We start from the raw sequence: 13,811 nt of genomic DNA on the forward strand, positions 1-13,811 counted from the left end.
ACTTTTAAAGAATCTTCAATTCCCTAGCAATATTAATGTTTCATTAAGTGTAGTTTAAGGGTCAGTCTATTATCTGTGTTTGAGATTTTGTTTTTGTTACTGCCCTGTTTTTAAATTTAAAAAGTGAAGGAAAACAGTTCCCCAGGATTAAAGAAGCCAAACTTTTCTTAGTCTTGGCCCTCTAGTCTTCTCTTGTCATCTTTAAGTTTAAAATGCTACAGTGGTGCAGCTGTTGTGCTTCAGTGCAGGCACTTGGTACACTGATGGCAGTGGTTTTTTCGTAGCTGTAGTTAATCACTGAGGCTGATGGGAGAATTCTTACTGTTATCATACTGTTGTCTATGCCCAGGTTTACGTCAGCTCAGCTGTCTCTCGGGTGCGGATTTTCATGCCCCTGAACGCTGCAGCAATGCTGCTCTAACTTTTCAGGGTAGACCAGTCCTTATTAGATATACAAGACTTTGTACAAACCTCGGTGATGCACACTTATGTGACCAAGAATCACCTCCTACTTTTAACCAAATAGATGGCTAACTCTCTCTTCTTTCCACAGTGTGTTTTATGTCTTTTATGAACAATACATGACAATTGTATACGACTCCATCTTTAACCTTTGCATCTCCCTGGGATCGATATTCTTGGTGACGACTCTGTTGCTTGGCTTTGAAGTGTGGGCTGCTGTGATGGTATCCATTACCATTGCTATGATACTAGTCAACATGTTTGGAATTATGTGGCTTTGGGGCATAAACCTGAATGCTGTTTCATTGGTTAACCTTGTCATGGTAAGGAGTGAATGTGTTTTTAAAGAGGCTTTAATGTTGTCAGTCCAAAAGTACCATCCAGAGCATGTCCTGAAGTCTGTGACTAAAGTTATCTTGTACAGCCTTACAATTGTAGCTTAATGTCTGTTTCCTTAATAGTTTGCTCAGGGCATGGCTGCACTATAGAGTTTACAGTGGCACAGTTGTGCTGTTGTAAACGCTCTATGTAGCTGCTCGAAAGTGATAGGAGAGAGCTTTCCCCACTTAAGCACCTGTGAGTGGCAGAAGCTATGGTGGCGGAGACATAGTGCTAGCCACATCAGTACTTATGTGGGTCTAGAGTATGTCACTTGGGGCTGATTTATTCATACCCTGGAGTGATGTAAATTATGCTGGCATAAGCTTTAGTGTGGACAAAGCCTCAAGAGCCATTCTGGCAGCAGTGAAAAGGCTAATCTTTTATATTGCACTTTAGAAAAATTGCAACGTCCCTTATTGTAGAAATACTGTTAGAAAGGTAACTGCACAGTGCGAGGATGCACCATCTTTTTTGTTACAGGCAGCATGCATGCACACAGAACAATGCGTGGCTGTATTGTATCTTCATTAACTTTGCCATCATTCCACTAGTAACAGTAGATGCATACTTCATCTAGACCTGGTCTTCTGTGTGCATGCACAGGCCATGTTGTATTTACACTGTTAATCGGTGCATAATTATCATTTTTCCCAATTGATGTCTTTGTAGAATAGATCTGTGCACACTAGGAGCAATACAGATACTGAACCGGGGTAAAAATACCTGTGGCCAATCTAAGATAAAGGATACAGAAACATCACTAATACAGGTGGTAGAGCGATGGAATAAGAATGAATAAAAAAATTAGTGTAGGCTTTGAAGAACCATTTCAGGATTCTAGCCGTAGCTCATTAGAGGTTGGGCAGATACCAAGAGCTGTGTTTTTGAAGCTCCAGTTTTGTTTGGCCTTTGGTGATTTTGTTAGGAGATCTTTTAAAAGCAGGCTTCAAAAGGGCAACTGGCACTGCACAGTAAACCCTCAATTCAACTGACTAGTGGGGTGGAGGGGTATCTGTTAAACTTCCCTTCCCCACTCCCCCCACCCTGCCTAAATAAATAAATGCTGACTCGCCAGAACCACCCTAGCTGGAGTTGCTGGACCTACTACGGGGCTGGAGCTACCCAGAGTAGAGCCGCTGTGGGTGCCATCATGTGCTCCTCCCACCCCGGGGTGGGGTGTGTATACAAGTGCTGTCTTCCCATGTACATGCCCCACCTCCGGTCGGGGGGGGGCGGCGCACCTGGTATCCCTGGAGGCTAGTGTCCAAGTGGTGAGTGAGGATTTGGTGGCTAGAGGCAGTGGCTCCAGTAAGCTGCCTTACTTTTTTGGCCAGTGGAGGGGGATTTATGATTCTACAGGCACTGATTAAGCAGACTTGGGAACACCTGAGGGGTGGGGAGGTGGGGAAGGGCTGGCAGATGTCCATTGTTTCTGAAGCCCACTAAATTGGGGTCCATAAAATCAAAAGAGTTTACTGTCATGCTGAACAGTGGCTGTAAGAGAAGTAGGTAGAAAAGTAGTGGAAGACTGGTAAACCAACTTGGCTTTATTCACTGTTGTATTGGCAAGTGAGAACCACACAGCCATGAACAATATAAGCACAGCTCATTTCCTCCTCACCATGCTCCAGAATGCTGCTGAAGGAGTTAATTAAATGTACAGTGGAAGGAAGAACTTAAAAGCAAAAGATGCACACTTAGAATGTAACTCTCGGAAGAAAGTGCTACTGGGGGAGGGGTAATTTTGAATTTTTTGATGCAGACACAATCTGGCAACCCTGCACATGAGCAATGGTAAACAATCCCATGGCCACACAGAACTCTGATGGTCCACAGGAGGCCCATGGGCCATTGGTTGCCCCCCACTGCATGAGAATGCATCAAAGAATTGTGTCTTTCCACCACCCCAAGTCAATGATTACCAATCACTAGGCCGTTTCTCAAGTCAATAGTTTTGTGCCCTTTACATAAGAGGCAGAGTCTCATTGAACCCAGTTTAAGACAAATTGTTTAATAGACAAAGAGTCAAAATACTTAAGCATCTTGGACAGTAATTTTATAGCCTCTCAGGTGCTTCATCGGGAGGGCTGCAGTGATGATTTGGTAACAGGAATTTAACTATCTTTTCTTACTTTCAGAGCTGTGGTATCTCAGTGGAGTTCTGCAGTCATGTCACAAGAGCATTTACTGTTAGTACCAAGGGTAGCCGATTAGAGCGAGCAGAAGAAGCGCTCTCCCATATGGGCAGTTCTGTAAGTAGCTGTTCTGTTTTAGTACAGGTTGAACCTGTCTAGTCCAGCACACTCATCTGGCAACATCTGTAATCCAGCATGATTTTAGTTAACTGGATGACCACATATATCATGGGTGTAGCCAAGTTTCCTGGGGTCCCACACTGTTTGTTGACAGCTGCCAGTCCTGGCTCTGTGTTTGTGCTGTTGTTTAGCCCAAAGTGTCTAAGAGCCCAGTAAGCAATTGGAAGTGTGGGTAATGCTGCTAGACAATACTGACCTCCCAGGGTCCAGCAAATTCTCTCAATTCAGCGTGGGTCAGGGCCAGAGGGTGCTGGACAAGAGAGGTACAACCTGTAATATGTTCTCTTTGTTGTACAGATAATTTAAAGAACAAGTTCAGTGTTTCCTATCACTGCAACACTGATCAACAGGAAGTTACCATGTTACCACATGCTTATGTTGTAGGATCAATTTTATCATGTACTGTTGTTGTGCAATAATTAACCATTTATAATCGTCAGTTTTAATTCCTTTTCTGATTCTAGGTTTGTTATATACCTTGTTTTCAGGCCTATATCTTCTGATTTGATTGTAAATTGTGATACTTACAATGGACTTTAGAAAGTTTTTGTAATCTGACCCCTTAGGGCTGAATCATCATCTGTAATTTTAACAAATGCTTGTCAGTTTATTGGCTCAGGTATTTGGCAGCAGGTATACCAAACTCCAAATTGCACCATTCCAACTCTGGCATTCTTTTAGACCCATTTTAATGTAGTTAACCTTTGGTGGTGCTTGCAACCAGAAATAGGACTGCGTTAACCTAAAGCTTGAGTAAAGCCTGCACTGAGCTAAATGAACATACTTTTTTGGGTTCTGTAGTTATTTAGGGTGGGGATCAGCCTTATAGCAAAGCCATACCTGAGTGTTTCATTGGTGGCACATTCCTCCATGTGAGTCTTTGAGGACTTCTGGGAACATGTTTTTAGCACTGCAGTAATCTGAGCAACTTTGGCTCTTTGCCAGTGAAGTTGTGTGAGAAATCATCTGTCCTGAATATGCAAAGGGAATTGTGGCAGTGGCAATAGAAGACAACACTATAGTGCTAGCCTGTGTCCTCACTTACAATATGGACAAGTTGTTAACTTGACTGCAAGCTTCACTTGGGCTTTAGTTATCTAGCCTTGATTGGAAGCATCGTTGACGTTGGGTCGGGTTGGGGACAACATCCAAAAAAGAATCTGAATGACATACCTGCAGTGAAGTCACATCCACAGAATAACACAATGTAAAATTTCAGTGAAGACAAGGCTATTGTTTCCTCGCCTATTAGCAAATCAAGATAAACCGGGGGAGGGAAGGGGGAATCTTTTTTCCTCCTAATGAAGATGCTCCTTTGAAGGGATGTAGGGGCTAGTAGAGGCATATATTTTAAGCTCCTGAAATTAAAATCAAGTGGGCATGATATAATTAATTAAAACCTTCCTATGATCCTTGCCCCCTATCATATTGGAAGTGAAACACTCAGAAAACATTTTTAGCCAAATCAGAACTTCCCCTTCTAGCTTCTTGTTCCTTTAACATCTACATAAAGGGTGGAGGTGGGGTGGGAGAAGGAGGTAGTGTTACAGAGGCATTTTTTAGCCAGGGGGTTTCCAAGTAGATTCTTTTTTGGTCTCATTTTCTTTTTTGATTTTTATTACCCTGTTTTGAATGAACTTAATTTAGCTACATCCCTATTCTTCTTCCTCTCTTGTTAGATAGACCCCGGCCACATGTAGCACAAGGGATGATTGTACTTTCAAGGAATATTGCAATATTTAAGCTTCCGACAAGTATTCCTTCCTACTTACTGTTTTGTTATTGAATAAGCAAGAAACGCATGCTTTCCTGCAAAATGAGTTATTTTTAACTTCTATTACTAGGTTTTCAGTGGTATCACTTTGACAAAATTTGGAGGAATAGTTGTGTTGTTCTTCTCCAAATCCCAAATCTTTCAGATCTTCTACTTCAGGATGTATCTAGCCATGGTGGTGCTTGGAGCTACACACGGATTAATATTTCTTCCTGTTCTGCTTAGTTACATAGGTAAGAATACATTTGACAAGTAAAGATGGATTTTAAATAAATCTTTTCTGCTAATTATCCCTTTCACTCAGTGAGAAAAGGAGCCCTCAACTGTCTCTAAAACCAGTCTCTCAGCAGCTGACAGTGTATTTGGGAGACACTACAAGGATCCCTAGTGTTTTTTTTGTTTTGTAATAACTTAGTTTGTAGTAATTATGTATTACTACTGTTTAGAGAAGACTTTCCCTCCCTTTTCAGAAATCTGCAAATACAGTGGCATACCTTCTGGGTACACCCCTGGACTGCTAAACTCCACTTGCTTAGTCTCCCTTTTTGATGTCCCAGTACATCTTCCGTTCTATCTTTGAGGCTGCAGCTACACTTGCATTCCTCTTTTGAAAGAGGTATGCAAATAAGGTACAGATTTACATATCTGCCCTATTTGCATATCCTTTCGAAAGCTGCATAGCTGCAGCTCCTGAAAGTGAACCCTCTTTTTATGGGAAGAAGGGGTTTACTTTCAAAAGAGCCATGTCCACACTGCTCTTCTTTTGAAAGGATATGCAAATGAGGGTGGCAGATGTGAATCTCTCTTATTTGCATGCCTCTTTTGAAAGAGAAATGCAAGTGTAGATGCAGTCCATGTATCCTTCCACTACCCTGTGGCACAGAAATGATCACTGTCAAAGAGCTGTCTCATCAGTAAACAAACAGCTGTTAAATGAAGAATACTTAATTCAATTGCTGCTTTTTATACCTGTTTATCTCTCAAGTCCATGCTTTGTATTATGAAAGTAAATAACTGGTCTGTAGCAGCTGTGCTGAATAATCTTCTAAAAAAATTTTTTTTGACATACAGCCTATGTCTAACACTAGCCCCAGAACTTTGAAAGGGGCATGATAAAGAACCTAATTGAAAGATGCTAATGAGGTGCTGCTCATTAGCATAATGGTAGCCACAGCACTTTGAAAGTGGTCCTTTTGGAAAGGACCGTGCACACTCTGAAATCCCCTTATTCTTATTTGGTTATAGGAATAGAGGGATTTCAAAGTGTGCAGGATCCTTTCGAAAGGACCCCATGTAGATGAGCCATGCATGATCAAAAATGGCACTCTGGAAGTCCTGTGGCTGCCATTATGGTAATGAGGTGCATATTTCAATTAGGTTCATTATCATGCCCCTTTTAAAGTTCTGGGGCCAGTGTAGACAGAGGGTAAAGCCACCTCATTTTAAACATTAACGCTAACTACTTGGAAGGAATATTCTTCAGGAAAGCTCTTTCTTTTAGAGGAATTACTCAACTGGAAAGCAGATACTCCACCAGTTTGGCACTGACTAACACAATGCTGGCCCCATTACTGAAGAAGGATTTCAAAATGTAACTTTCTCTTTTTACTTAGGCCCATCAGTAAATAAAGCTAAAACTCATGCTGCACAAGAAAGATACCGAGGTACAGAACGAGAGAGACTCCTCCACTTCTAGCCCTTTTAACAGTGTTCAGTGGACTTTATGAACTATGGCTTAGGCCCCATTCAGCCTAAGACTGAACTGCAGCAACATTCTATGACTATCACACTGCAACCACTGGTAAACTTACGCTCCAACCACAGGATAAAGTGACTTTGGACATAAAACTTAAGCTCAGGAAATGAACAAGTGACTCATGGACTAGTATTACTAAACTAGATGTATTAACTGGATCTCTATTTTGAGAGACTGCATCTCTGAGAAGTTGAAAGTTTTTCCAGCCACTGCAAGGTGACGTGTGTATGAGAATGGACTGCCAAACCACTGACACTACTTTTAAATGCAACTCAATGCAATTTTTGGCTCTAATTTTAGGGGAAAAACAAGCCATCATTCAAAGCTGTGTAATAGTTTACTAATATTTGCCACAATGCTCTGTATATACTTTATTATAAAATTTGTCATTCAGATTCATAACTGCAATAAATTATACATTTTGTATGAAAACAGTATACATTCAGAAAGCTGTTGGCTTCATAAGAGCATGTTCTCCAAAAGTCTGCTTAAAGAAGTTGACGTGTTCTTCACAATGTTCTCCTACAAGATGGGATAAAAGGTTTAGGGACAATGTAACAGGGTTTTGTGCTAAAACAATTGGGGTGATACTAAAATTCAGAAAAAAATCAACTGCACTGATACTGGTGTTCAGCTCTTTTCCTACATTGCAGCTGTCTCAGCTTTGCTTGCATGTGTTTTTAGCTTTTTCAGTAGAAGCAGAGAACTTCCATTTAAAGGCCTGTCAGTTGAACAGCTTTAAGTGGAAATCTGTCAGCTTCTTTAGCTTTTAATGGTACTTTTTCCACCTTGGTGAGACTGTTTAGGATTGCCTGCAGTGAAAACTGCTAGAAGTACATGGAGCACAAATTTTGCAGTAACTGCTAAGGGAAATACACGAACAATTAAATGAAAATAGTCCTGTTACTTTGTTTTGGGTTTAGGCTGTGTCTGTTACCTTAGGAGTCCAAAATTGTGTTAGTCACTAATTCAAATTCACACAAGAAGAATGAGAAAGCCAAGAGGGTTGACATCAACTTTGAGACAGCGGGGTTAAGTTTCAAATTGTTTTAGGTTGATGTTTGCTTTAATTATTTTTGAACGATTGTTCTGTATGCACATTTTTGTAAACATGACATCCAGGGAAGGTTACTGGAGAGCCTAACAAATGTTTCTAATAAACTTAGGGGTTGTTTGTTTATACCTTGGTATGACTTTTTGCTTTATGGGCTGACACAGAAATCAACACCTGTAGGGGATACAAAGACTGCTTTGCTGAAAATTTAAGCACTATCTGCTGTCTTAAAGGATGTCTATCCTGCAAGTGGTGTGAGTCCCAACCTATACTGACAGATATGTTGTAGTTTCAGCAGAAGGGGATACAGCAGCTGTTGAGTACAAGTCTGGCTGATGACCTGGGTCCATACTTGAGTGGTAAGCCTATGTCTCAATGGCTAGTTTTAGTCCACCTGGGCTGGGCTCTGACCTCCCTGTACCATGTACCCATAGCAGGCACAACAGGTAAGCACTACCATCTTAAGTTTACTCATTTCTTGCTTGAAATATTTGGCTATAGGCTTTCATGATTAGACTCCTGCCACTGATTCACATTAAAGTGCTGAGGAGATGTCATGTCATGTATCTGTTCAGGCTTTTGCACTCTTTCATAACCTAAACCCTACCAGAATCTGCATACTAAAATCTGGGATTTTTTTTTTTTTTAAGGTAATGTTAGCTGTAACTTCAGTGCTGGGAGCACAAGTGGAAGCTGTCCACCTCAGCAAGATAATGAAATCTTCAGCACATTTTCCTAGTGTAGAAAGGCAATTAAAGGCCTACTCAGACCCCACTGCTTTACAGCAATTAGCTAATGTTCAAAAACTCCAGTGCTGAACACACTACCCGGTGTGATCCTAATCAAGACATAACTCTCCCAGCACTAAATCGAACATAAGAAGCAGTTTAATGTTTTGTAGGAGGTAAAACTGCTTGACTTTCACATTAGTTTGAGGTTACAAGCTGCAAACCCAAGATATTTATAAATTAAAGGGTTAATAGATTGCTTGTTTTCCAGATGCTTCAGTGGTGTCTACCTATATAACTGGAATTTTATATATTGTTGGGATAACCCACAACACCCTGACTGCTTGCAGCATGTACAGATAAACTGGAATATTAGTTCTAACCTGTACCATCTCCACCTAGACATCTTTTGTTAACTTCTGAAGCTAAAGCCATGCCCTCAAAAGCCCTTTTCATAAACGGATAATGAACTATTAGATATTTTAGCGCTCTACCGTGAGCCAAGACCAAACCTGTTGAGCTGGATACTACTAACTCCGCACCTTACAATAAAAGTCGGATGCAACCTAGCAGACGTAAAATAGGTCCAACTTAATTCAATTTTTATGCCATCTTTTTACCTGGGGTGAAATTGGGGTTCCCTCGTAGCCTCTGATTTCTTTGTTCAAAGAACCTGAATATGGTATAAAAAAGCATGTCGTCATCTGCCTGCTTTGCTGCATCAAGGAACTTTCGGGCAGAAACACTGTCATGTCCTCCAATACTTCTGATGAATCTCAAGGCAGCCAACACCTGGTGCTTGGACAACAGAACCTCTACTATTTCATCATTTGCTGTAGAAAGTCTCTGCAAAGCCAATTAACAAGATAAAATTAAAGCCATAAAATGATCGCCACAGAAAATCAGATTTAGTACAGTAATGCAGCCTCATTTTAAGTACAGCAGGGTTCCTGTTGTCTACCTGTAATCCCACATTCAGGTGATTTAATGCATTTATTTACACACTCTTACCTTCAACATATCCAGAGACAACTGATGTGCGGGTGGGTAAATGCTCTCAAGAGACAACAGCAGACAAGCCTGAAACAGTAGCAATAGACCAACTTTTTGAACTAGTACTTTTATTACCCTTTTAAATTGTTCACTTAATCCAAAAGCAGCTATCATGGTATCTGTATTAACATACATACCAATGGCTTTGAGTCACTTAGCACATGGTACTGCAAGAACTGATGAAGCGTGTAGAACAGGTTGTGCTGAACAAGTGTTTTAATGACCAGTTCATATAAATAATGCTGAGGAGGCAAGAGACAGGGAAAAGCTCTAAAAAAGTTTGACTAAGTATCAAGTCATCAAGTTGTTTTTCGGGTTTCAAGGTCTTCTAGAAGGTGGAACTGAATAAGATTTTTGTTAGAAACATACATGAGACTTAGTTTGCACACTAACTTCTTCCTAGTCCTGGTTAAATGCTGGCAGCGTGGCTCAAAAGACTGAAGGAAACTTCAGACTGTAGCTCAAATAATTAAGAAAAGGCTGCCATCTTTGCTTGACAATAGAAAAGGTGCATTTATTTTCATTTCATGCTTCTGCTTAATCTGCATGCCCTGAAATTGTACTGAAAGCAGCCTTAGAATCATAAGTTTTAGGGTAGCTATTAAGAGACAGGGCCCTTACGGCTAAGTTCAGAGACACTTCTCCTCCTACCCTCTTGCTGATTCTTCCTCCTGCTTTTTGAAAGACTATTTTTGGACTGACAACTAGAACCTAAAGAGCCCCTTATCTCCCACCTCTATTCCACTTTTCTCCTTGTCTTGAAAAAGGATTTAAAAGCATGAGCAGCACTGTCCTGTCTTAAGGTTTGAGGGACTTTACCTGAACTGCAATCTGGAACTGGTTAAGAGAGCGAATGTATTCCATCAACACTGCTATAGTGAACTTGTGAGGTGCTTCCTATGCAGCAACAGGAAAAATTATGGTAGTTAAAATCCTGAAGTGGCAATTTGTCTACTGATTAATAGATTAGCCCAGACTCTCATGTCCGATACTGTCAAAAATCACTGTTTCTGACCCAGCACACACTAGACCACCCTGCTTTCCTTTCACTCCACATAGTTTTAATATTCAACGAGTCTTACTTAAGACAGCTGGTGTCCTTCAGAAGAACTGAAGTAAATATCAGTTTCTCCATACCACCATGTACCACACCTCTTCTGAAAATTTTCCTGTCTAGCAATATCAGTTCTTTGTACTTGATTGTTCGCAAGTACAAGTTAAGGTTCTTTACTAACCTTCTTTTCAGTAAATACTGACAGAACGTGTGTGTACATGTCAGATTGATCAATTACTGCTTGGGTACGAACTGGTCGTTTCAGAGGGGGATTGCTTCGGCTCTGGCCTGCTTCTACCACCTACAACAAGATAGAAGGAAGATAAATGAATGGTCTTATAAGAGGAAGCTATTTCGTGCTGAGTAAGCTTTATGTACATAGACTGAGTTAAGTAATTTAGTATGTATTAGCCTTGCACCAGACCCGACTCTGCTCTAAAGGTAAAATGCTGTTAAAACATTGAAAAATATTCTTCAGCCAACAGCTACTGTATAATAAGTCTTTCGCTTTATTCAGCAAGACAAATTTTGGTAGCACTTTGTACAGAACTATCTACTCCATAATATACTTAAGTACGACGTAAACTGGTGCTTTGTTGTTGTGTAGGTTATTCCCATTGGTTACTCACTAGCTCCACCAGAAATACTCGAGTGCAACCAAAAGCTGATTAAATTTTCTGATTTGTGCTTTAAAAACTTAGAGTCTTGGTTTTGTAACAGTATATATAAGAAGAGTTATGCTGTGAAGCTGAAGTTCTGTATGCCTGCACTGGGGAAGAGGCACTTGCTATGGTTAAATGACTTCAGTTTATCACTGTATCTATGTCTACATTAGTTGGTTTTGTTGACAAAACCTGGGGAGCGCCAAATTCCCAAGGCGTTCTGTTGACGTATCAATAGAACACAGCACTTTTGTCAACAGTCTCATCCCGCTCCCATGAGGCATAATGCCTCTGTCAACAGAAATCTAGTCTAAACATTCCAGGGAGCCTTCTATCGACACAGGGCTTCTGGGACACCAAGCAGCCTTGTCTGCTGTGCTTCCCATTGGCCATTTTGTCGAGAGCGCAACCAGGCAGTCTGGCCACATGCTGACAGAGCCGACTGCCCTTACAATCTGTTTGGCAGCCTAGATGTGACCTGTCAACACAAGTTTTGTCGGAAGATACCTTCTGACAAAAACTTCTGTTGACAAACTGCTCTAATCTAGACAGCCTGTGATAACCACAAGGGTAAGGATTTTTTGAAATTCACTGGTCTACTACATAGCTACCGATGCAGGTTACTTACCATGGTATAACTCTGCTCTGCTTCCAAGTACTTTTTATACTCATGATTGAGTTTATCAAAAACAGTAGCAATCACAGCCAATGTACCCCTGTTTGGTTCACTTAGCACTGAAAGACAATAGTCATAAAAGACAAGATACTGATAAAGTAGTCCATCTCTTGCTACTAGAATATATACTCCAGTAATGTTTCACTACAGCCCATCTGCAAGATGTTACATCCAGGAAGTGCTTATTATCCCAGCAGGGTAAGCTCAACTGACCCATAAACATCCTAAATTCCCTTTTCCTTTGACACTAAGGTTATGTCTGAGTGATACAGCTATGCCACCTCAAGATGACATTTTTCTGTCTATGTAGGAAATCCACATCTCCCCAAGTGGTAGTAGCCATGTCTATGCTGGAGGTTAACTGGTGCTCAGCAGTGTTCCCTGTAAACCAAGCACCTGGGTGGACACCCAGGAGAGAGCCCAGTGTCATCCAGCTGATTAGCAAATTGCCTACAGCCATCCATAGTGGGCAACACTATTCCTCTCAGGGATGGGAGGAAAATTATTAAAGGGAACAGGAGTATTCAGGGGGGTCAAAGCTAGATCTAAGTGTGGACCATGCTTAACTGAAATGCAAACATCTTGCCAGGATGTGAAGTTTCACTTGGTGAAATCAAAAAGTAGATTCAAAGAAGGAACCAGACTCATACATTTTTCAAGCATGGGCACACAGGGTATGTCTACGCTACAAGGCTTTTCAGGAATAACTTATTTCTACTTAATAGTGCGCCCATGCAGCAAGAGCACTTTCAAAATGAGCATACACAGTGCAGAGCCCTATTCAGAAGTCAGAGCACTGCATTTTGGGTGTGTATCCCATCATGCCTGGCCTCCCTAGGCTTTGTAGGATTTTACCGGGAAACACAAAATATTCTGGGAATCAGGAAGTTGTCCCATGAGCCACTTTTTTCTTCCTGAATCTCTCCCTCTAGTTTCCTGTTTCTTTCTGTTCCATTTCAAAGTGCTGCAGGGAAGCAGCCATGGAGCCTGCATTGCAAGAACAAGATTTGGCAGCAGTGCAATCACTCGTCTTTAATGGGACACAGCAGATGTTTGCAGCACACACAATAATGTACTCTCTCAACAACTGGTCAGAGGAGGAAAAGGAGGATGACAAACATGAGGAAGATCAGAGCTGCAACCTCCTTGCAGCCCACTGTGTCAGAATGGAAAACATTCTTCTTGCTCTGTCACAGCCTGAGCACTATGGACTGTTGCTTCCGGGCCAGGAAGACCAGCACCAAGTGGTGGGATCACACTGTACTGCAGACCAGTGATGATGACTGGTGGGTACAGAATTTCAGGATGCATAAAGCCACCTTCCTTGAGCACTGTGCTCAGTTGCCCCCAGAACTGCAACTCAAGGACACCCATATGAGAGCTGCTGTCTCTTGGGAGAAACACGTTGCCATTGGTCTGTGGAAGCTGACTACCCATGATTGCTACTGCTTGGTCACCAAGCAGTTTGGAGTGGGGAAGTCTACTGCTGGGACATTGCTGCTGCAGACACACAAGGAATTCAATCATGGTTGCTGTGCCAGATTGTGACTATGGGGAATGTGGATGAGAGCAAGGGGGAAGCATTTGCTTGAGGCTGGAGTGCAGAGGTAGAGCATCTGGCTAATGCGTTTGAGCAGCCAGATACTCATGCTGTCAGGGAGGCCCTGAGGATCCAATCTGACGAGGAATGCTGGGATTATGGTGCAGTTTCTGGGTATGTGGGTTTGGGGGCGGGGTGACACCCTTCCCCTCCTCCCTGCAGCTGTCTGCTACCTGTGTTACTTTTACAAATAAAAAGTACTGCACAATCCATGGTTTGAACCAGGATGGGAATTTTCGGAGTCACTATCGGGCTCATCTGCATACGTGGCTTAATCTAATTCTTGACTCCTCCCC

General features: G+C 41.6%; 2 protein-coding genes across 7 annotated transcripts in view; one reads left to right on the top strand and one right to left on the bottom strand.

Annotated features, from left to right (window-relative positions):
* Positions 1-6,900, top strand: part of NPC1 (NPC intracellular cholesterol transporter 1) — a 56,757-nt gene extending 49,857 nt beyond the window's left edge. For all 3 annotated transcript variants that reach the window (XM_074987283.1, XM_074987284.1, XM_074987285.1), the window contains 4 exons: positions 554-785; positions 2,982-3,095; positions 5,003-5,165; positions 6,546-6,900. In XM_074987283.1, coding sequence (XP_074843384.1) covers positions 554-785; positions 2,982-3,095; positions 5,003-5,165; positions 6,546-6,628 — 592 coding nt within the window. In that variant the 3' untranslated portion in view covers positions 6,629-6,900. The remainder of the gene's footprint in view (positions 1-553; positions 786-2,981; positions 3,096-5,002; positions 5,166-6,545) is intronic.
* A 146-nt stretch (positions 6,901-7,046) lies between these two features.
* Positions 7,047-13,811, bottom strand: part of RMC1 (regulator of MON1-CCZ1) — a 30,914-nt gene continuing 24,149 nt past the window's right edge. For 2 of the 4 annotated variants that reach the window (XM_074987287.1, XM_074987290.1), the window contains exons 14-20: positions 11,868-11,974; positions 10,759-10,878; positions 10,343-10,420; positions 9,661-9,765; positions 9,482-9,550; positions 9,091-9,316; positions 7,047-7,210 (exon numbers count right to left, since the gene is read on the bottom strand). In XM_074987287.1, coding sequence (XP_074843388.1) covers positions 7,131-7,210; positions 9,091-9,316; positions 9,482-9,550; positions 9,661-9,765; positions 10,343-10,420; positions 10,759-10,878; positions 11,868-11,974 — 785 coding nt within the window. In that variant the 3' untranslated portion in view covers positions 7,047-7,130. The remainder of the gene's footprint in view (positions 7,211-9,090; positions 9,317-9,481; positions 9,551-9,660; positions 9,766-10,342; positions 10,421-10,758; positions 10,879-11,867; positions 11,975-13,811) is intronic. The other 2 variants (XM_074987289.1, XM_074987288.1) reach the window with 2 other exon arrangements.

Source organism: Carettochelys insculpta, chromosome 2 (assembly GCF_033958435.1).
Source record: "Carettochelys insculpta isolate YL-2023 chromosome 2, ASM3395843v1, whole genome shotgun sequence".
Taxonomy (NCBI): Eukaryota; Metazoa; Chordata; order Testudines; family Carettochelyidae; genus Carettochelys; species Carettochelys insculpta.